The sequence below is a fragment of the Choristoneura fumiferana genome, chromosome 29, assembly GCF_025370935.1.
Source record: "Choristoneura fumiferana chromosome 29, NRCan_CFum_1, whole genome shotgun sequence".
NCBI lineage: Eukaryota > Metazoa > Arthropoda > Insecta > Lepidoptera > Tortricidae > Choristoneura > Choristoneura fumiferana.
The window spans coordinates 6,153,304-6,177,591 of record NC_133500.1 but is presented as its reverse complement, the minus strand read 5'-3'; the positions used below and the strand labels follow the sequence as shown (position 1 = coordinate 6,177,591).

The 24,288-nt window shown below is 37.1% G+C and overlaps 3 protein-coding genes across 3 annotated transcripts in view; 2 read left to right on the top strand and 1 right to left on the bottom strand.

The window, feature by feature from the left end:
* Window positions 1–4,532, top strand: part of Cbl (E3 ubiquitin-protein ligase CBL) — a 118,844-nt gene extending 114,312 nt beyond the window's left edge. The window contains exon 14 of the mRNA XM_074109906.1: window positions 239–4,532. Within this exon, the coding sequence (XP_073966007.1) occupies window positions 239–456 (218 nt within the window). The 3' untranslated portion in view covers window positions 457–4,532. The remainder of the gene's footprint in view (window positions 1–238) is intronic.
* A 1,503-nt stretch (window positions 4,533–6,035) lies between these two features.
* On the top strand, window positions 6,036–7,588 carry LOC141444128 (uncharacterized). Its single transcript, XM_074109560.1, has 3 exons — window positions 6,036–6,251; window positions 6,331–6,367; window positions 6,761–7,588. The coding sequence occupies exons 2-3, from the start codon at window positions 6,335–6,337 to the stop codon at window positions 7,325–7,327; spliced, it is 600 nt and encodes a 199-aa protein (XP_073965661.1). The 5' UTR covers window positions 6,036–6,251; window positions 6,331–6,334; the 3' UTR covers window positions 7,328–7,588.
* Window positions 7,589–23,783: 16,195 nt separating this feature from the next.
* LOC141444236 (uncharacterized) overlaps window positions 23,784–24,288 on the bottom strand; it is a 35,232-nt gene continuing 34,727 nt past the window's right edge. Inside the window, exon 4 of the mRNA XM_074109722.1 lies at window positions 23,784–23,879. Within this exon, the coding sequence (XP_073965823.1) occupies window positions 23,784–23,879 (96 nt within the window). The remainder of the gene's footprint in view (window positions 23,880–24,288) is intronic.

Genomic DNA, 24,288 nt, shown 5'->3' with positions numbered 1-24,288 from the left:
CTTCATTTAATTAAACAGAGACAGCATCCCAAATGTATATTATATTAATCATTAGAAATTTATCAGACACGTTTATAAAACAAGTTGTAAATCAGTGAAAACGCTTTACTTTTTTTAATATATTTTCAACACATTGAGAGTTTTAAATCCACTGTAATTTAGCGTCATTATGACCCTCCCTCTTACGATTCAATAATCATCATTTCAAAGTCTCTAACTTGCATTTCTTTTGTTTCAGCGAAAAAATTCAACCCTCTCACTCACGACAAGCACGGGAGAAAATATGCTGACAATGTGTCGTACGAAAATATAAATTTAGATTATATCGCGCGTTTAGTAGGCGAGGGTTATCCCAAAGACATTGTAGTGCGAGCGTTAGGCATCACACGGAACGATTTAGAAATGGCTTGCGACATTCTACACGAGTTTGGGTCGAAAGTATCGAATAAGTGTTAAAGATTTTTCCAGATGATAAGGCAAATTGAATTTCGCTGTTTAATGGAGTTTCGAAATCATTAGTTTCGGGTTTCGTTGCGACTGGTACTTTTTGTGAACGTATATTTTTATTAAATATTCGAAAACTTATTATTATTACACATCTGACTTGTCAATTCCTTAAAGTTTGCGGCAATGCTCAGAGATCATGCTTCGGCACCATCTAACAATGTCTAAGCTTTCATTACTTTTCATCTCATTAGGTACAGCAGTTTTTTTAGTTTTACTTCGCATTTGCTCATCAAGTGACAGCTTTATTTATACAGTCATCTACAAAAATGGTTCCACGAATGATTTTCTAAAATGATCAAACTATATATTTTGTGATAGTGTCATTAACACCAATAATATAAGTAAATATAACTCAAATACATAATGAGAAAACTCTTGACAGAATTTTTCATTCATAAACTTTTTTAGTATGTATAATGCACATTACATCATTTTGTCATGACCAGGGGCCTTATTGTCTAACGTACTTGGAATCGCGATCGTTTTCGCCATTTCTTTCTGTCACATGGTATGTGATGGGGGTAGAAAGAGATAGACAATATGACCACAGTTTTCTCATTACCGTAAACTGTACTCCGAAAGCAATAGAATCGTTCCTATACTCCAAGATTTATAATAGCAATGCATTTGTATTTACTGGTAGAATTTAAAGTATTGATGTCTTCGAGAAAACAAAAGCACGGTAGTTTACCATTTTTAAAGTTCTGTTTAACCGTAGATCACATATTGAGTGCGTTTAAGACGTTTATATATATATTTATTTATTCCTGGTTTCCTTAAATTGTATTTGACAAACAGGACCGATGTCATGCATGATGTCAAGTACAAAAAATGTAATGAACTTACCCGCATGAGTCGGTTGTACCTGAGTTCACCTTACTGATATCTGCCGGTATAAAACGTCACCTATCGTTATTAAATTTACTAGTACAAACTACGAGTACACCGCTGTGCAAGCATTGAAACCGGTATCAAAACACAGGGCGATATTTTACCGGTACTATAGAATCAGGCCTTGAAACTGATCATATTAATACCGGTAGGGGAATCCTACAAGTATGTTTAGTACCGATTTTAAGCCCTAACGCTGTGCTGGCAATATTCGTTAAACAGGAAAATAGTATTCGTATTTTAAATCAAGATAAAATGCGCAAAGCGTTTGTATATCGTATAGATCATTACGTACCTTTGTGTTTTTAATCCTAATGAAGGATTTAAAAGGTTTCGTAAGTGAGTCTTTGTTGTTATTTGAAAATATCTCAAAAATGACGTAAGAATATTAAAAAAAAAACTTTACAGAAATTTTTGACCACTCTGAACTTTACCTACTTAGGTACTACATGTAATTGCTCAGCGTCTCAAAAATTTTTTTTTTATCTACACTAATATTAATCTTCCCCATTATATGAATTTCTCTAATTTAATAGGATAATTAAATCATTGATAGTAATTCAATCTAAAACTTGAAATTGTTAATAATCTCGATGTTTTTGTATTCGAAATTTGTAAATAGTCTTTTTAAAATGCCTTTCCGTTCTGGCAAAGAGTTCAATTTTTTAAAATCAAACTGTCAAACCAGTTTTTCACATTATTACGTGTATGGTTTGATTTATAAAACGTGTGATAGTATTATAGGCTTATTAAACAAACCGTAAACCCTAGACTTTATACCACATTTTTATATTACGATGTATTTATTTCGCTTGGACTGTTTTTAAGCAGTTGAAATAGTCACATAGTAGACAATTTTGAATTCCAATGTTTTTTTTTTTCAATCAGTATTCATCTTACTCATAAACTGTCTATTTTCAATAAGTAGCTTTGTAAATACATTGTATATTAAATATTACTTATATTTTCATATGAAAAATGCTGTCTTAAAATAACATAAGTAGTCGTTCATATAGATTATATTTTTTAAAGAATGTGTATGTATAATGGTGTAATGAGATACAAATTTTGACACTAACTTATGACACTTGCAATATTAATATTTAGCATAACTATTCTAATTTAAAAACATTGTTGATGTAAATATATTTTTATTGTTTGGACTCCTTGGAGGGCAGACATCTTCCTTTATAAATTAAGAAAGTAGATTAATTTTAGTTCAATACCTACTTGTATGAGCTTATAACTGCACCAATGTTTTTTATAAAGTATAATTTTTTTTCTTACATTTTCTACTGACGTTTTTAATAAATTGAAGAACATCTAAATATTAAAAATAATTCTTCCATTTCGTATTAAACGATTATATGAAAATTGAATCTTTTTGGCATAGGTGCAGAGTGAACCCATACTTTCTTGCTTTGTGCGCTTGAAGTATAGCCTGACTGAATTTTAGTTATTTAATGAAATATCTAGTAAATAATCTTTTGCTAATTAATTTTATTTATAAATAATTAATCCAATCCATTGTAATTGTAACCCTGTAATGTAATATTACCATTGTAATAATAGTTAGTAGTAACAGAACCATAAGGTATTTATGAATAAATACATATCCACCAGTTCACTAGTCAAATTATATACTTGGACAAAAATATATGGCAATATTTAATCATTGATAAGTCATTGGGAATACTTGACTACAAAGGACAAATGTGGCGAAAATCCACATTACAACTTTAAAATAAATAATTATTTATATCTATTTTTTTTTTAGTTTTTGTAGTTGTGTTTTCACGACATGGTGGCTTATTTGATCTTTATGGCTTGGCAAACTTTGTTACTACAAAGATGTTTACCTAAAGTGCCTAACGTAATATTCAATAGTATTGTTGTATATTTTTGCCGCAAGTGGTAATAATAGTATCTTATAATCTTAGGCTGTATACACTAACGCTTAGAAACGAAACTATACAGTGGTAATTAGAAAGATCAAATTTATTCATAAGTGTATACACCCGTCACAACCAACATGGAAGTTATATTGTTTGGTTCAGCATTTCGAAAACTAAAAAAGGAACTAACTGGAAGTTCCTTACTTTTAAGATTTTTTTTCGTGCTATTCATTTGTAGGCATTCATCATTTTTGCATCAACTTGCTCTCAGAGGAGGAATAAACTACAAAGATTTCTTTTTTCTTTGAGTGTAAAGTAGACAATTATTTAATATCAAAGTCAATTTCCGGTTCTTCTTAAATATTCACTGATCGCTAAAGTCCGTACCACTGGTCAGACATTTAGGTCTCGTTAACATTGTACAATCTTGCACGATTACTAATGTTTCTTGTTACTAGTATTGGAACGGCGTAAAGTGAGGATTTTAATTAGCAGGTATAAAATATATTTGACATTATTTTCATTGCAGAATTATAATATTTAATTACAGAATAAACTGGTGTAGGTCGGCACCGACACCAGCGACTTACAAACGGTATGACAATTCATAGTAGCGAATCACTTACATAATTATTCACAAATGTATCAAACTCCTAATATTAACAGGTTTAATAATATAATTTACCTTCATATTTGGGAGCGAGTTCAAAAAAGTTGGACCACATTCAAGTCAAAATTTCTGTCACACAAAATGGGATGTTTTAAATAACGGCATTTAAAACCGGTTTTAGTTGTAGGAGGAAAACTGTTTTTCAGTTTTCTCGAAAAAAAAATACCGATTTTGGATACCTTACTTCATACTTACTTTAACTACCAGTATGAAATGTGTAACTTAAGAGCTCTACTCATTTTTTTTCATACTAATTTGCACCACTCGTTTACAAGTATGAAGATACCGGTACGAATTTTTATTCCATAAACTTCACTTGTTGTGAAAATAGTGTCAAATGTGTAAATCCGGGAATGAATTAAGCATTTTTTTGTTATTTTTATCGATGGACGCCTTTTGTCATGTTGATTTTGTTTCGGTGGATCTGTATTCTTTATTGTGAACAGATAAATTAGTTATAAATTGTTCGAATATTAATTTGGATATGGATACTGCATTGTTCGAGAGGCTGTATTGTTTTACGCTTTAGTAAGGATATGTTGCAAATATATTATAATTCAGTAAAATCATGTCGTGTTGTTTCACTCTTACCTTTTCAATGATCTAAGATAAAAAGATCTAAATGAAAATAGAGTCCGACCATGTACGTGGCAGTATAGACTGGCGGCAAATTAAATAACCGGCCAAGAGCATGTCGGACCACGCACTACTGCATGTACCATCAGCCAAATAAGTCGTCTATCAATTTTTAAACAAGTTTCTATCAAATGAATATGTCGCTAAAGTCGAACTTTCAAGTTGACAGACACGTCTATTGGCATTATTGTTTTATGACGTGCAAACGATTATCAATCTTAGGGTGGTAGACCACATATTTGGCTGATGGTACATATGCATTATACATTATATTTACATAGGCAATTATTATTAAAAAAGTCAACTAGATCTGCGTTACGGGTCGCGGGACGCGTAAAAGAGCGTGGTGAAGTGATTAAAAAAAACCGGCCAAGAGCGAGTCTAACTCGCGCGCCGATGGTTCCGTATAAGTATTTTTATTATATGATGTAACTAAAAATTTACGGTTTTCGCAATTTTTCCTTTATCTGTGCTATAAGACGTTGCTTCGTACCAAATTTCAAAATTCTGAGTTCACGGGAAGCACCCTGTAGGTTTTGATTCCCTTGAGAGTGTCCAAAATTTGCAGCATAAACGGCTGTATCTTTTGATTGCGTTGGTTTAGAAGATTATTTTTTCACAGCTCCAAGGGACAGTAGACCTGAGTATTTGATATGAATTTCAGCTTGATACCTCCACGCGTTCCTAAGAAAAAGGGTCTTGACTTGACAGACAGACAGACGGACAACAACGTAAGGGTTCCGTTTTTTCCTTTTGGGGTATGGAAGCCAAAAAATTCAAACAAAACGCATTTTTGATATAATTCTGGCCTTCCTATTTGTAACTTTCTGGCCTCCAATGAAAAAAGTTTACCATCACTGATCTAGATACCCTAGCCATACCTACCTGGCCTAGGCCATAGTCTCTGACTCGACAAATTCAAAGGCTACGGACGGTTCACCACTATCACTTTCATCACGGTCATTGATACACACACAAAGATCACGCCTGTATTCCCAAATGGGGTAGGCAGAGAACAAGAAACGTTACCGCTTCGGAGCCACTTTTAGCAATTTTAGGTTTTAAGTTTGACAGAAAACGGTACAATAGTGACAGGTTGCTAGCCTACGGTATACTTTAACCTATATCCTCAGTCGCCTCTGACATCCACGGAAGAAATGGAGAGGTGTAATTCTAACCCGACACCACACGGGGTCATTGATGACGATGAGGAGTAATTCAAGTTCTTCTGTCATTTTGTCCTTTTCTTTGTAAGCAGTGCGGGCTTTTATTTCATTCATAATTATATGATCGTTATTTCAAAAATAAGCCCGCATTATTTCTGTCTCGTGTCTGAAAACGACTGAAAATGCTACCTACAGGATCCGTTAAAGATTGCCTGCACCGATCAAGTAAGTACCATTTTTTTTTTACCATGTCTTAGCCAACCTCGACATTGACAGAATCATCAAAAAAGTGATGGAGCCACTTGCTAACGAATTGGATTGAATGATTTCATAACAGTACTTGTAAGGTTGAACGTCAATGCGTCTGTGAAATTAAATTACAAGTTCTTTATAAACTCAGGATGTAAAATTGACATCTTTAATTTTAGTTGATCGAAGTTTATTACTCGTTGACTTCGCTTCATCGTTAGCTAGAATATTTCATATGTATGTGTACAATGTGAACAACAGTTACTACTTTTTTTAATTGAATTCTTTCAAGTACTCACTGCGTCGTATTTTACAGAGAAATGCGCGCATTATTCGCTGTTTCTACGTTACAAGTGAGTTTAAGTTTACTTTTTTTTTTCATAAACATTGATAAACTTCTAATGTTAATGAAATTATATTATATTTGCTAAACCGATTTTGACAATACTTATATGAAACCTCTCGATATACATTTCAATCAAAAACATAATTCTTCCATTTCGGGCAACTATTGTGAAGGTTAACGGTGGTGTTAATACATACCTAAATAATTCAAGAAATTCTTCTGTTATTTATTTCGGGGATCTCGAAAACGTCTCTAACGACTTCTATGAAATTTGCTATGTGAGGGTTATCGGGGTGAACATTGAATTAACTTGATCTTATGTCTGTGAAAACTCATTGAACAGGCATGTTTAAGTCGTCAATATGTTTTTAATTGTAATATAATGTATGCCTTCTTTCAGCTCCACATAGTATTATCACAGTTTCCGGAACATGTCGATTTTCAGAAAGAAGGTGAGATTTTTGTAAAAGGTGAAAAATACAATATCTTGAAACTCAGCAAGCATGTTGTAAAAGACCATTTCTTGAATTTCATGCAACGAAGAGACGAAGACCCTACTAAAAGAGTGTTTCTGGACAAAAATGGACTAAGACATATCTGGTCTAGATTTAATAATTACAAAAACCTAAGAAAATCTGAAGGTGGTGTTTCAACTTCCGTTAAGGATGATAATTCGGAAGTAAATGGAAATATAAGAGATGATATAGTTCACAATGAAGCTAATAAAGACGAGAATAATAAGATCCAAAATAAACAAACAAAAGATGAAGATGCAGGACCTAAAGATGAAGCGATTAATAAAATAATTGGTAAAAGGAAACCTAAACGCAAACCAAAATCAGACGTGGTTGATAAAATAATCCTGAAGCCAGCTTTAAGGACAGATGCGTCGAATAGAACGATGGCAGTCACTTATTTTTACTGTCCCTTTTTCGGAGTTATGTCACTGTCGGCGTATATTGATTAACCAGACAAAGTAAAATACGGAAATTAAAGTATATATACCAGAAAACAAAACAGTTTCATCTGCTACAAAGCACAAAATATTTTCAAAATGTTATTAATCTGTTTTATTAATTTAATTAGCTTAAATGATCTGGCCTTTTCGTGATATGCTTTAAAGACTTTTTCTTTTAATCGCATCATCTATTCCTTTATACACGTGAGTAAATTTAACACTTGCATACTTTTAATGAGAATAAAGTATTCTAGATTACCAAAACTTAAACCACGTATTTTACTTACAAATTTATTCACAACACATTCTTCTTCTTCCTCTTAGAGTCATCATTCATAAACCTTCTGTTAAATCTTCGTGTCATATAGGGATCATCGATATCATCAACTGTTTTATATTTGTCAAAGGTACCCATGAAGCTGTCAACAGCTCTGTCAAAGGCTCTTCTGTAGCTGGTCACTGGTATTTTTTCTCTCAAAGTGACTACTGGTTCAAAAGGAACCAGCATACCTGCTGCTGAGGCTATAAGAGGGATCATGGGAGCTGGTAAATAGAATGTAATAAGATCCATGACACCGTTGACTACACACGTGCCTATATTATGTAATACGAACATAACTTTTTCTGAAGATAGAAACTTTGTAATAGCATTTTCTATAGCATTATATAATTTAACAATTATGTTTGGTTCTTCAATTTCGTGAACTTCATAAACATGGTATACTTCATGTTTTCTTGTATCGTTTGTGTTGTTTTGTTTGATTTCAGTACCGTTAAAATCATTATTGTCAGGATTCGTAGAGTTGTGCCCAGGTTCAGTGACGTCAGTTTTTTCTATCGCATTTGGAGTCGTTTCTGAAAATTGGTCATTTATCTCTGGATTTTGGGCCTGTGAAAAAATATTGATGATTTGAGTAAATTTCTTGTTGTTTTTCGTAGGTAGTGGATGCTACATAAACTGTAACATTACTCATGAAAAAATATGCAATAAAAAGTGAATGTGTTGATACTTTACAGCACCTGTCTTATAGAATGCAATCCTAATTTTAATTATTTACTTAGCAGGCATAACTCCGTTTAATTTAAGGTTTGAATTAACGGTCAAATTGTAATACACGTTTCTTTGTTCCCTGAGTGTTACAATCCGACAGCCTTCCGTCAATAAATAAAAGATTCATCTACTAGGCAAGCGTGCTCCATCCTACATTAAATGTGATTGTGGTCGTGACGACACTTCCACATCCCCATAACGACTCGTCACGACCACAATCACATTTAATGTAGGATGGAGCACGCTTGCCTAGTAGATGAATCTTTTTTATAAAGCTGCATAAAAAAAGACTTACACTAATTTCACCAACAATGTATATCAAACAAACTACCAGGTTGTTTAATATCATTATGGACCTTCACTCGAACAGGTACACATATAGCATACCTATAAAACTATGAAGGATTTACGATGCAAAAGAAATAGTTGCTATAAACTGATACGGTAAAAGTTGGATTTATTATATTTGAGCCCAGGAGTAAGTTTGAATGGAGTTGGTTTGTTTGGGATAGAGGATTAATCTTTTAAAAGGCTTATTAATTAAAAATTTGCTAAGTCATTTTACAAAACACTTGAGAATACACTTTTATGCTCTATAACTGTTATTACAGTAGTGGGAAGTCAGTTGCCAAAATAACAACGAACCGATGTTTTTGATCTTACAAAATAACGTTACTCTTAATAATATTATGGTATATAATGGTAATATAAAGGCACCATAACGTTACCTACTATAAATAAAAGATGAGTCATTCCTTCAAACAACTCTACGATACATCGATTTACAAACTGCTTACGAGTATAAAATAATTTTGTAGTTAAGTATAACTTAAGTATAAATCAACAAATATCGGATTATCGCTTAACTTGTGCTGTGAGGCTTTGCTTCTTGCTAAATGTCATGATACCTTGCGAAGTTTCATACAAAGTACCTACCCTAAAAAATTACATTCATTGCGGATCTCGAAACTTGATATTTAGACCTGTGACTTTATGAAGACAGACGAACGATGAAGTGACCATGTAAGCGTTCCTTTTTAGGTTCCGGAGCCAAAATGGCAAAAACGGAACCCTTATAGTTTCGCCATGTCTGTCTGTCTGTCTGTCGGTCAGTCCGTCCGTCCGCGTCTTTGCTCAGGGACTATCAACGTTAGAAAGCTGTAATTTTGCACGGATATATATGTAAACTATGCGGACTAAATGGTACAATAAAAAAACAGTACAGTTTTTTTTTTCTCATCCAACCCTATAGTGTGGGGTATCGTTGGATAGGTCTTTTAAGGATCCATTAGGGCTTTGCTAAGACGATTTTTCGATTCAGTGATTTGTTTGCGAAATATTCAACTTTAAAGTCCAAATTTTCATTAAAATCGAGCGTCTTCCCCCCCTCTAAAATCTAAACCGTTATGGCGTTATATTTTGGGCGTGTCCGACACGCTCTTGGCCGGTTTTTATTTCTTTTGAGGTATGGAACCACAAAAATGCATAAATCTACTCCACGCGTGTCAATACCCTCTCCATCTAGAACATAACTCTCTCGATACAATAAATTCAGCTAAGCCAAATATACAGCATATTGAAGTATCGAACTATTGCTATTTTATTCATATTTCGTGATTATTTAAACCCTACTGGAATTGTTTTACCGATAATCGTAATACAGTAAATTGGCTTGAAGCCGTAATTTTAATTAAGAACATAGTGTATAAGTAACTTAAGTTTTATGATAGGTTTTCTTGATGTCGACCAAAATGCATTTTGTTTTCTTTTGTATTTTGATTCTAATTGGGATAGTGAGTGCGAAACCTCAGGTAATTATTTTTAACTTGCTATATTAAAACATAGTAGAGTAATTCATTACGAACTAAGACTACGTAGCTCGTTATCTATACGGTATACGGCCTTAATAATATAGAAAAAAAACCGTCAACTAAATATTTCCTAAAACGAGACTTAATTGAAAAAAAAAAGATTACTAAAAAAAGTAAATGAACATCAAAAAAATAATGTTTGAATTATATTATGTTACGGAGGTAAAAATGTTTTGGTGGCAAGCCGAATATAGACGCTTTAGTAATAAGTGGTATCATAAATAGTGTGCAGCCTGCAGCCACAAGCTTGACCTGAAACCTCCACCATCAGACTACCAAAGACGTAAGTGTTCTAATCCACATTACACCAATAAAACAGTATCATGACTGACTGACAGACAGCCAATACACAGTAAAAACAACTGGAGCTAGAGACTTGAAATTGACAGACATAGTCCTTGGAGGTCATAGGTGCACCAAGAAGGAATTTTTAGAAATTCTTACGAAAAAGGGATAAGTAAATGTTTTCGATTCAAAGTAACTCTATCTCCATAACCATAATTCTTGGATCTTGGCTTGCACAGATTTCAAATTGGATGTCAATTTATATATGTAGGTAGTTTTAATAGCTAAAAACAAGATTTTTTCCAAATTTTTATGGGATTAACAATAGGTAAAGAGGATTTTAATGGAGGATTAAACAATTTTGATTTACATTTGTCACAGAACGGTCAGATTTTCTAATATGGTTTCTGATTTATCCTATTGTGTGTTGTGTCTAAATTTTCTACAATATACAGTGTACCTAGGTGTAGCTTAAAGCAACGAGTGGTGGCTTAAGTACACACAGACAGGGCTACTACTGCAAGTTCTACGTTGGGGCACCATGTCATTACATAAAGTACTGGTAAAAATCTAGAGCAAGTGCGGGTAATTTGGAATAGTACATTGTGTCTTAAGGGCGGTAAATAAGGAATTACGAACGAGAGTCTATAAGAAGCCCGAGGTCGAAGACTGAGGGCTTTAATGAGTCGATGTTCGTAATTCTAGTACCGCCCGTGCGACATACAATGTTTTTCATCACATTTGCGAGTAAAATTGTATATTTGTGACACGCTTAAGTTTGTCCATGTATTATTTAACATTTTTGAAAATCCGTAGACACACCCCTTACCAGTGGATGGGGAAACATTATATCACTTGTTTTCTTCCTATCAACTAATCTACAAAATCTAATAGGTCCCCACGACGCTCGTCTAAAACCCAATTTATCATCATGGGCTCTCCTACTATAATCGTGACAATATCGAGGTAATGGTAAATATATATTGCTTAAACACTTACTACTGAGATCTTAATTAATAATGATGGTCACGTCCGACATATTTGCTACAGGATTTTTTTTATTCGACTGGATGGCAAACGAGCAAGTGGGTCACCTGATGGTAAGAGATCACCACCGCCCATAGACACCTGCAACACCAGGGGGATTGCAGATGCGTTGCCAACCTAGAGGCCTAAGATGGAATACCTCAAGTGCCAGTAATTTCACCGGCTGTCTTACTCTCCACGCCGAAACACAACAGTGCAAGGACTGCTGCTTCACGGCAGGATTAGTGAGCAAGGTCCTACCATCTGCAACCACCTACCTAAACCGTGACCTTATGCAATTATGCTTTCGACTAGAAAGAAAGAAAGAAAGAAGACATTTATTCACTTACACAGAGGACACACATATACAGCAAAATACTAGGGTATACTAGGGAATATTTTTCATTTTTTTTCGAAGCTAGCTACCAAATCGCTTCGAGATGGGACTAAATGAATTGTGATTACCTACCTAATTATTACAAACTTCCGAGATATCAACGCAATTGCATGCATCTTGTTCATAGGGTGTTGCGAATGTTGAACTTACATACCTACCTACCTACCTACTTCTTATAGTCTTCATCACAACAAACGCAATAAAAAGTTTGAGTTTGAGTGAAGAATTTCGCGTGTTTCTCACTTCACAACACAAGACATGTATCGCGTCGGGTTGGGTGTAAAAAAAACATAGAAATACTTTGTCATTACAGTTAATTCGTCGATAGTATTTAAAATTACCTATAGGTATGAAGAACAGGGATTCTTAACTCTCAACAAATGCGGCCACTGACGAATACATCAATTTCAAACAATCAGTACCTGGGCGACCGAGCTTTGCTCGGGCTAAAACTCGATTATAAGCGTTTTCCTAGAGACCAAGCTGGATCGATTTGTTATCCCTGAAAACCCCTAGGTACATACCAAATTTCATCGAAATCGTTGGAGCCGTTTCCGAGATCTCTGAAATATATATATTGCTCGCTGAAAGGTACCTATAAGATGAACTGTACAAAGTCGAAAACATCCAAATTACACATTCGAAGAACAATACATAACAAAAAGCCAATATGGCCGTACCTACTGTCCGCTTGAAGCCGTGGTGGCCTAGTGGTTTGACCTATCGCCTCTTAAACAGAGGGTCGTGGGTTCAAACCCCGGCTCGCACCTCTGAGTTTTTCGAAATTCATGTGCGGAATTACATTTGAAATTTACCACGAGCTTTGCGGTGAAGGAAAACATCGTGAGGAAACCTGCACAAACCTGCGAAGCAATTCAATGGTGCGTGTGAAGTTCCCAATCCGCACTGGGCCCGCGTGGGAACTATGGCCCAAGCCCTCTTGTTCTGAGAGGAGGCCTGTGCCCAGCAGTGGGACGTATATAGGCTGGGATGATGATGACTGTCCGCTCGCTCGCCCGGGCCATTGGACAAGAACGGGTTGCCCGCTACCACGAAACTCAGTTCGCTAGGTGACAAGCGTCGCCCGTCATACCGTTTGCGACAGTTAAGCGACGTCGCTTTTCCCAGGGGTTATCATAATACTTAGCATACATAAGGCTGTGTTCCACCAAGAGATGTACGAGGTAGCTGAGCGGCTCGAGAATTGTAGGTGTAGGTGGTAGGACCTTGTGCAAGGTCCGCCCGGATTGCTACCACCATCTTGCTTGCTAATCCTGCCGTGAAGCAGCAGTGCTTGCACTGTTGTGTTTCGGCGTGGAGAGTAAGACAGCCGGTGAAATTACTGGCACTTGAGGTATCCCATCTTAAGACTCTAGGTTGGCAACGCATCTGCAATACCCCTGGTGTTGCAGATGTTTATGGGAGGTGGTGATCTCTTACCATCAGGAGACCCACTTGCTCGTTTGCCATCCAGTCGAATAAAAAAAAAAACATTCTCCGCAACGCATCCTCGAACACCTCTGGTGTCGCAGCCTAACGTTAAATAGACTTCGTCGTTTCGTCGTTTTAGCCTATATACGTCCCACTGCTGGGCACAGGCCTCCTCTCAGAACAAGAGGGCTTGGGCCATAGTTCCCACGCGGGCCCAGTGCGGATTGGGAACTTCGCACGCACCATTGAATCGCTTCGCAGGTTTGTGCAGGTTTCCTCACGATGTTTTCCTTCACCGCAAAGCTCGTGGTAAAATTCAAATGTAATTCCGCACATGAATTTCGAAAAACTCAGAGGTGCGAGCCGGGGTTCGAATCGAACCCACGACCCTCTGCTTGAGAGGCGATAGGTCAAACCACTAGGCCACCACGGCTTTTTTAAATAGACTTAACACTTTCACATGTCTTCATCAGGTGCCCTACGACTACATCCCCATCGGGCGTAAGTCGCAGCCGGCGAACCACCCGTCTGACGTCGTCTTGAACTACGAGAAGCTGTTCCCTTCGCGGCGCAAGTTCCTCGATTAAACGCATGAACTCATAACATTGGATTTTATTTTAGTTTACATTTTACAACCTTTTTGACGTCCAGATGACCAAATGTTAAGAGAAGCTTTGTCTAACCCACTTGGAAACACAATCGTTTTCACTTCTTTCTGTCACATGGTATAAGACGGGGTTAGAAAGAGATGGTGAGCGATTGTGAATGACAGCGCGTTAGACAATACGGCCTCTGATTATGGAGCTTGAAGCTTCGGGCTCGATACCCATGACCATTATCACAGCCATTATACATGACCTTAATATTAATAATAATATTTATTCAGATTTTTCAATCCATTTTGTTAGTAATACATAATCACTTGTTGACTATAGTAACTCTTAACGTCCACTTGCAGGCTTTTTAATTTAGGTTTAAGTGGTCTTTAGTCCTGTCAGATCCATACAAGAACTGTCAGTTTAAGCCTTAAATCGAGATTTAAAAAAGCCTACAAGACGTCCTTTATGTTAATTTAACTTAATTTAAAATAATAATACAAGATAATCAAATTCAAGCACAATCACATGTCACGTCTTAAAAGATTAATGCCCTGGTATGCGATGCGGATTCGTGTAAAATTTAAGGCTATCTTTTCGTTTTCTTTTTATTTAAATCAGCAGAATTTGTGTTCATTAAAACCGATGAGACTAGAATGCAGTGCTTTTTTTTAACTCCCGCATACGAGGGGTTAAGTCAATAAAGTCGTGTGTATATGTTTGTAACTTTGGCCTATTCATTATTTTATATTAGCTGGCTATACAAGACTAAGGCTGCGGCTCCACTGTGGCGGAGATGAGCGGAGCAGAGAGGAGACGTGTAAGGATCGACCAATCATTATTACAATCTCGTCTCCGAGATATGGATTTCAACTAATATGATTGGTCGATCCTACACATCTCTCCGCTCCGCTTGTCTCCGCCTCAGTGAAGCCGCATCCTTACCCCCTGTTTCACTATCCATTGATTAAATTTATTTGAGGGACAAATGTGATGCCGTCTCTGCTTGTTTTGTTCGAATAGACGGAGACGGCATCACATCCGTCAAATAAAATTAATCAATGGGTGGTGAAACAGCCCCTTGATGTCGCCCGAAAAAGAACATAGGCCTTTATTACAACGTGTCGTTAAAACACGCAGGCATTTAAAACGCCTGTGTCCCACTAGGGTGCGACCACACCAAACAAAGTTGCCTGAGGCACGTCTGCTATTTACTGAGTGTAGGGTTACCATACCGCTTGGCTATGGACAGGACGAGATATAGGGAGCTGAATGTCAACCTTTAATGATGAAGAGGTAGATACTATAAGAAGAAGAAGATGGGTAACTTCAGTGGATAGTGGTACATTATTATTTAATGCTTACCATTGTTAGTTTGCGGTGGCGAACGAGACACTACTAAGGCTTCAGACTGTATATATATCTCAATATGTGTATATGTTCTATGTCGATATGACCATTTGTGTTTCTAGTCCTGAATGGTCACCCTAACCGGACTGCTTTGGTGTGGTTGCTGCCTTAGAATGTACGTCAACACGCTAGTATAATACTTAATTTTTTTGAATGGACTAGAATTTGATGACATTGGAAATTGTAACAGAACTTTGCTCCGAAATCCGAGCATAGGTCTACTGCACTCCGTAGCTCTTTGGCAAGCCTTCACTTTAGTTTTCTGCGACGTCCGTAACAAAAACCGCCAAAAACAAGCCTTAAATCGAAATTTGATGTTTTAGCGAGGGGTCACAGCAAAAACAACATTTTCCTAGTACTAAGCACGCTCATTTATTACATACAAATACAAAATACCAGATCCATACCAATAAATATTGAATATTAATTAAATTTTAAATTTACAGTGGGACATGACGCTGGATAACTTGTAGCTGGTTACTCGCTGTGTGGTTCTCTGGGAGGGCTCGCGTTGTGGATGGGGCTGGCTGACCGGAGGCTGGCTACCAGGTCGTCGACGTTGATGTGGGCTGGCACTGGAGCCGCCAGCTCTGCGTAGTGGCCAGTGTAGTCTTGATCACCCTGGAGGAAACAGTTGGGGTTCGTTTTTACTACATAAAAGACCATACAAAATAGAGTAGCAGAACTAGGGTCACCGACATAGCCAAGAAGGCAAGAACTAGCTTGTTTAAGTGGCAATGGGCAAGTCATAATAGCACGGATAACAGATGGTTGCTGGAGGCCGGCTTTCCAACCGAAGTAACTGCACTGCACTGTATTGAGGGACGCCTATATCCAACAGTGGACGTCCTACAGCTGATAAGATGATGACGACGATGTTGATAAGATGATGACGACATAAGAAACCATAGGATAGAATCTGCAATGAGACTATCCGGCACAGAACTAAAGCCATCGACAAAGTTCACAGAATTAGCAGGTTGAAGTGGCAGTGGGCTGGCCATAACTGCCGAAGAACCGATAACCGGTGGAGTAAACGATTATTTATTAAGAAAATATTAAGAAAATACAAAATATCTATAGGACTAAAACTACTATTAAATTAAAATAACTAAAACTTTAATTAAAAAAGAGAGGTGGGCCTCTTGGCATGGTGCCCATCACGCAGGCAGTATTCCCGCGTTGAACTGCGATTGAGATTCTTTGCGCGAGGGTTGCCTGTTGCCTCCCTTAACCTATTGCTGAGCTCCCTGTGTAGCTCCAGCGCACCCTTACCCCAAGGACCTAGAGTCTCGACGCCGAAAGCAAAGAAATGATATTGGGCACCGACACAGCTTTATTTTGTGACCTTGAGGCGTGGAGTAAACGAGTTCTTGAGTGGAGACCGTATCTGCTGGTAGAAGCTATAGCGGCCTCGAGCCGAAGACAGGGCGTAAAGGGCGCAAAGGCTAATTAGGGGAGCCCCATGTCTGGTCATGCCACTGGTGGCATATTGCTATGCTGATGAAGACATGTATTAACTGAGCTTCAACCATTTATTATTATTTCTTAGTTCAAAATTTCTCCCTGTATGTGAATAATGTTCATCCAACAACATGGTCACATGCTGCTTAGGTATTTATTTAAACTTTGAATTATCTTATTTACCACAATGATGAAAGTCATCAAAATCAAAACCAACGTCTCTCAATGACACCTAAAGCTATCCAATTTTATCTACTTTCGAACCCAAGTTTCGAACACAGCGAACTTGAGCTACTTAACTAAATTCTAAGAACACTCCCAACACCCACGTTTCTTTCCCAAAACGTCCTTAACCCTTGAGATAATATGTGCTTAAAAGCTTTTAAAATATTGCCCTGCCCAGGTGTGTTGACCCCTTCACGTCTCCTAGAACACATCTCCTCGCAATTGAGTTAGCAACCCTCTTCAAGTTTTGTGAAACGACAAGTGAAGTCATTACTAAAAGGACAAAGTGTATAATACTAGCCAAAGAGATTACACATACGAGTACACAGATACGAGTACACACATAAAAAAAGTCTTGGGAAACTTAGACAAATTTGATATTTTGACTCAGTATAATATCTGAAATAATTACATTGTTCACCCGCGACGCATAGCTACGTTTATGCAAGATATGCGTGTTCATGCAGTTCCACCACCTCCACACCCAAGCTCAACTAGAATTCATCTTGAGAACAACACAACTGTACACCATGCTACCAATGTTAGACTCCTGAACATGATTCAATAAATTATTTAATTTTGTATGTATGTGAATACTTTATTGTACATAAACACAAAATAATACAAAAAGAAAACAACAAAACCAGTACAAAGGCGAACTTATCCTTAAAAGTGATCTTTTCAAGCTAACCTAAACTAAAAAGGAAAACTCAAAGATAGGCGAAAAGTTGGTTATTTCAATAAATTAATAACAATAATTGTCAATCCTTGTTTATTATATTGAACAAGTACCTGATTTGATCTAATTAAATAATGTAGTCAAATAAGACATCAAAAATTATTACACATTCACAAACTACGTTTTTCTTAATTGGCAGTAGGTATGCCATAGATAGTCAATTAAAGAAATAAAGCCCACTGAAACAAAAGACAATCTCTTTACTGGCCATGGCCACCAATGTTGTATTAAATTATATTATTGTCCTCTAATTTGAAATTAGAACGAATCTTCAATAAGACATATTTCTCATTATATTATCACGAAGATAAGTACGACTTTTCCTTGGATATTTGAGAAAAATATCTTACCGCATGAGACAGTAAAGCAAGTAACTAAAACAATACTTACCATCGCTGGGTAGATCAAAGCGACGATCAACAACACCAGTTGTAGCCACTTCATGGTGTCGTTGTATGCTTCCACTGGCAACTCCTGCGCATTTATATCCCGTGATTTAATTAAGTTCGCGTCGAGATTTCCGGATTAAGCGTGAACTGCGGATTTTCTTCGGGTATAATCAAACTGCACTTTCGATTGCTAAAGCGATTTTACATGGATTTCAGTCGTGAGGGTTGAGTGTTCAAACTTCATAAGAAGAAAAGTATATACACTACAACACAATACAAATATTTTTTATTGCACACCAGAAATCAATACAAAAAAATTACATAGACATATAAATGTAGGGTAGATAATAGACGTTCTTATCGCTTAAAAGCGATCTCTTCCAGACAACCATTTGGGTACACGATCTAGGTATTATATGTTTTGGTTTTGGACCAAGTGATAAATAAATCGCTAATTTTTCATAATGCCCCGGCATTACGAAAAATTATCACGTCGCGTCTGGACAAAAAAAATGTGAAAGAAACTGTTTGATTTTTTTACGAAAAAAATTAAGGTTGAGTTTCTTAGTTTTATTTGTTCATCATCATCACAGCCTGTAGTCTCACTGCTGAGCGTGCTTGGGCCGTAGTTCCCACGCGAGCTCAATGCGGACGTGGACCTTCACACACACCTTTAAATAGCTACTTACGTCCAAATTTCAAATTTCAAATAATTTAGTCAGTAAATAGGCCGCAATTGGCAGTTTTACACGTTATTTCAAAAATACCAGCGCTTTCGGAAAGACCATCATTGCCAAGAAGTATGCGCCGCAAGAAACTTGGCAAAAAGTAATTTTTTCCAAATAAAATAATTACAAATAAAATATTTAAAAACTACAATTAAAGAAAAAAATAATAATAATAATGATTTCGTTCATATAAATAATAAGTTCGTATGACTGATTTAAAAATAAAATACGAAATGTTTGTGTTTTTTATTTATACATTGATTAATCGAATTGCCTGATATAGATACCTAAGTATCAGATCAGGTGGTAGGAACTTGTGCAAGGTCCGCCCGGATTGCTACCACCATCTTGCTCGCTAATCCTGCCGTGAAATAGCAGTGCTTGCACTGTTGTGTTTCGGCGTGGAGAGTAAGACAGCCGGTGAAATTACTGGCACTTGAGGTATCCCATCTTAGGCCTCTAGGTTGGCAACGCATCTGCAATCCCCCTGTTGCTGCAGGTGTCTATGGGCGGTGGTAATCTCTTACCATCAGGAGACCCACTTGCTCGTTTGCCATCAAGTCGACTAAAAAAAAAAAAGAGTGAACAAAACAGTGTTTTATTGATTACAATAAGAATATTATGATTATTAAAATAAGGAGCAATTTTTCACGCTCCTAATGAAAAGTGGCTCAATCTTAACATATTGATAAGCGTGTACCTACTAGCTTGAGTTGTTACCGATACAGTTCGTTATTTAGTCATAAAACTCTTCATCAAGGCTATGTTCTTACACAATATGAACATTTGATTCAAATATTGAAGCTAAATGCGTTTTTAGGGTTCCGTAGTCAACTAGGAACCCCTATAGTCTTGCCATGTCTGTCCGTCTGTCCGTCCGCGGCTAAGCGACCGTTAGTACTAGAAAGCTGTAATTTGGCATAAATGTACATATCAGTCACGCCGACAAATTGATAAAATAAAACAAACTAAAAAATTATTTTTATGGTACTCGACTAATCCTATAGTGTGGGGTATCGTTGGTCAGGCCTTTTAAAACTACTGGGACCCCCCAAGTTGTCTAGACGATTTTAAGATACAGCGATTTATATGCGAAATGTTCAAATTTAAAGTGCAAATTTTCATTACAATCGAGCATGTTGGGGGCGAAAATTTAAAAAAAATCAGGATAAAAAGTATATCAAATCTACAAGGAACATTATAACGGCTAAGTTTGCTTGAGAATTATTACTAGTTTTTAAAAGAGTAAATAGCAGTCTAAGGTATAAAATATACCCAAACTTGGAAGATTTCGTACAAAATACGAAATCCATATAAAAATATTACTTAATTTTTTCGTAATGGCTACGGAACCCTATCTTGGGCGTGTCCGACATGCTCTTGGTTTTTTTATTAACAGATTAGAAGGAAAAACATAAAGTTCTCATTTTCGTCCCACTGCTGAACACAGACCTGTCAGAATGAGAAAGTTCGGGCCGTATTTCCCACCTGGGCCTAGTGAGGATTGGGAACTTTACACACTCCATTGAATGGCTTCACCGCTTGTGGTAAATTCCAAATGCAATTTCGCACATGAATTTCGCAAAACTCAGAGATCCGAACCAGGATCAGGAGTCGAACTCACGGTCCTTTGCTTGAGAGGCCATAGGTCAAACCACAAGGCCACCACGGCTAACAGCATTTTAACTTACCTGCTCCTTCTATAATAACATTATTTACTTATCGCTATCACGCGGGAACTAGGAAATTATTCGATATAAAAACAATCGCATTTCTTTCCAGTGGTCTCGAACTATCTCCATATCAAACCTTATATACTTAAATCATGTTATAAACAGAGGTTATAAGTGAAGATGGAAATATACATACATTCATAAAATCACGCCTCTTTTCCTTATTAAACCTCGCAAAGAAAGTTTCTAAAATCGTACTAGGTACAGTCAAGAACAAAGATATCGACACCGCCAAAGTCGCAGAAATATGTATAAGTAGGTACACGACTTTATGCACTTAACATTAAGGATGTGCATGGATACATATTTTTGTAACTTTTCCGTGTCGATATCTTTGCACTTGACTGTACCTAGTACGATATTAGGAACTTTCTTTGCCAAGAACCTACAACAATTTCCAATTCAGGAGCAAATACGAACAATCCAGGAACGACTCTCCTAAATTCGCAAGCCTGTCTAAAATAGATAATTATATTATTTGAATTCCAGGTGTTCCCAAAATGTGCGTAGTGACATCGTCGTAGGAACCGTCTCAGAAGAGTCAAATAACGGTTGGCTCAGGCACGCGTATTATCACACAACTATAAACTAATAAGAGGAACATAGATATAATATGACGCAAGTAAGTGTCAGAAAAAAATATTGTTAAGTAAGTAAGTTTAAAGTAAGTAGTTAAAGTAAGTTTAGGTTAATTTTTCTATCATTTGATCTATGTATATTTTGTGTTGATAATAATAATAAAGTTTATGTTGTTAAGTAATAACCTAACCAATTTACACAAGTTGATAAACCCCGGACATTGTTATTACGAAGTTTAATATCTCAAAATCGACAATGGCTTTTTATCAAACTTAGCTAAGAAGCATTGCCAGGAAACTGGCGTACATGTAAAAAAATCAGATCAAAATCGGTTCAGTTTGATGTCACCGTCAGAAAGACTGTATTGGCGTCAAACTTAAGTATATTGTAATACCCCTCTTTTCTATATAAACAATTTTAAATACCAACAAGTTTTTTCTGGTTATAGTTCTACTGACTGTACCTACTTGCATTGTCATCTAAACTACAAACCCCGTACCACGTTTCATGTTTATGCCATTAATCTAGACAATCATGGCTGGACCATCGTAATTTTCCCACCAGATTATTTATAATCTTATTATTGTAGAGGTATATCACTGAACTGACGTATGTGCAATAGGATGCCAAAAAGTGTAGTTATTGGGAACCAGTGCTCTAGACCAGCGTTTCTTAACCAAATACGGGGGTTTATGGGGGTTTTGGAATATAGTGACGTCAATTTTTACGGTATTTTTAGCCACAGCCTTTAAATATATGTACTTTGGTTCGCCAGCCAAAATAATTGAGAACCGCTGCTTTAGACAATGCGTACTCGTATTTCAGCGTATTTTGTCGACCGTCGTCACCTCTCGGCTTAAGTTGTCGCGACCTGTCACTACTGATTAGGGTGCTGTCTATTTACCGGGTTCCGTGACCTTAAAGAACCTAAAATATAATGAACTAAAATTGCCGCATTTCATAGCTTATAACACATTAACATTGGGAAAATTGTCCTTTATTTTACTAGAGGTTGATTTATACTAGAAAATGGTACATGCAAGTTTGCATTAATATCTGCCACAGCGTGCAAAAATATCTAAGACGTCCTACCGGCCCTAGAAAAAGAATCGTTATGCACGCTTTAATGTGACTGTACGATGAATGATGATCCTTAAAAACGAATGTCAAATTAACAGTCAAATCGAAAGGAGTTGACGCCTGGTTTGACATCACCATCAATATCATCATCTAAGCCTACAAAATCTACAACTGCTGGACACAGACCTCCTCTCAGAATGAGAGGGCTTTGGGCCGTTGCTACCACGAAGGCTGGCGCGGATTGTGATTGACATTGGTTACAGTTATAGTAACTTGGTGCAACTCTAGCTTAGTTTCAGGAGTGAAAGGCTAGCTTTAACTGACCAAAATTTGTGATACTTAGTTAACCTATATATCAGGATAGCCCTGGTTAGAGCAGGGGTCTTCAAACTTTTTGACTCAAAGGCCAACTGCACTTAATGTAAATTCGTGCGGGCCAAGACTTTGGCTGGTCATGGGGGTACATTAGTTAAGTAGACTTGAGTCTTCAGGAGGTACCTAGATACGAGTAACGCATAAGGAACGCACTTGGTGTTGATTATGTTCATGACCAATTACCGTCAGTGGCGGGTCTTATAAAACGAATTACTAGTTACTTGTAGCTTTATAAAATCGGACCCTGGTGGTTCGTTGAACGAGCCTCCAATGTGCAAAGCACCGCACGCTAGGTTCCTATACTGTCCGAACATGAATCGAGACTCAGGGCTCTCCCGCTTTCTTTTCGCCGGCCGGATTAGAGGGGCTCGCGGGCCGGACTTGGCCCGCGGGCCGTAGTTTGGCGACCCCTGGGTTAGAGAATATGACTACGATTCTTGAGATAGGTATCCAGTTCAATCCCGGTCGGGGTAGATATTTTGTACGGAAGTACGAATTTTTGGACTCGAGTTTCTGGATTTTTCTGGTCTCTGATTCAACCTCAATAGGTATATGAAATTTTATGAAATTAGGATGTGTATCTAAAATGGTTATGCGAAATTCTTAATATTTCATATACTACCTACGAGGTTGTGTCAGACAGAGACCCGTCAATATGTATTAATTACCTAGCGGTTCGATCTATGGCCTCTCAAGCAGAGGATCGTGGTTTCAAACCCCGGCTCGCACCTCTGAGTTTTCGAAATTCACGTGCGAAGTCAAGGAAAACATTGTGAGGAAACCTGCACAAACCTGCGAAGCAATTCAATGATATGTGTGAAGTTCCCAATCCGCACTGGACCTTCGTGGGAACTACGGCCTAAGCCCTTTCATTCTGAGAGGAGGCCTGTGCCGTATATAGGCTGGGACGATGATGATGATCATATCCGTTGTCAAGTACCCATAACACAAGCTTTGCTGACTTTAGAACTAGGTCAATAATGTCAATCGTCCAGTAATAATGTGAAGTATGTATTTGTGCAAAAGAAAAACACATATTTAAAAACTATAGAATTTATTAAACTTAAATAAGTACGTAACGTGATATCAGGCGTAATAAATCTCTACGACGTAGACAATGATTTCGACAACAGCTGTCAGGGCTAGCACAACACCTGCGATTATGCGACTGTAGGTTTTCACCTGAATCAAATAAGATTGTGTTAAAAAAACATTTGTAATTCAAACCTTTTTCTGCTGAAAAATGATTTTCAGGACGTTCTCATATTACGTGTGTGTGTCTCATTGTAGACGACAAGAAGTTAAAGAAAAGACAAAAACGCATTTTTTTTTATTCGACTGGATGGAAAACGAGATCACCACCGCCCATAAACATCTGCAACACCAGGGCATTGCAAACGCGTTGCCAACCTAGAGGCCTAAGATGGATACCTCACGTGCCAGTAATTTCACCGGCTTCTTACTCTCCACGCCAAACACATCAGTGCAAGCACTGCTGCTTCACGTAGATTAGCGAGCAAGATGGTGTAGCAATTCGGCGGACCTTGCACAAGTTTAAAATCCGCCGCTATCTCTTTCTACACATTATAAG

Excerpts from the sequence above, each read along its gene's own strand:
- LOC141444128 (XM_074109560.1), top strand. The coding sequence starts at position 6,335 with ATGCGCGCATTATTCGCTGTTTCTACGTTACAA. Across the intron at positions 6,368-6,760 it reads TCGCTGTTTCTACGTTACAA|CTCCACATAGTATTATCACA; the intron begins GTGAGTTTAAGT and ends GCCTTCTTTCAG.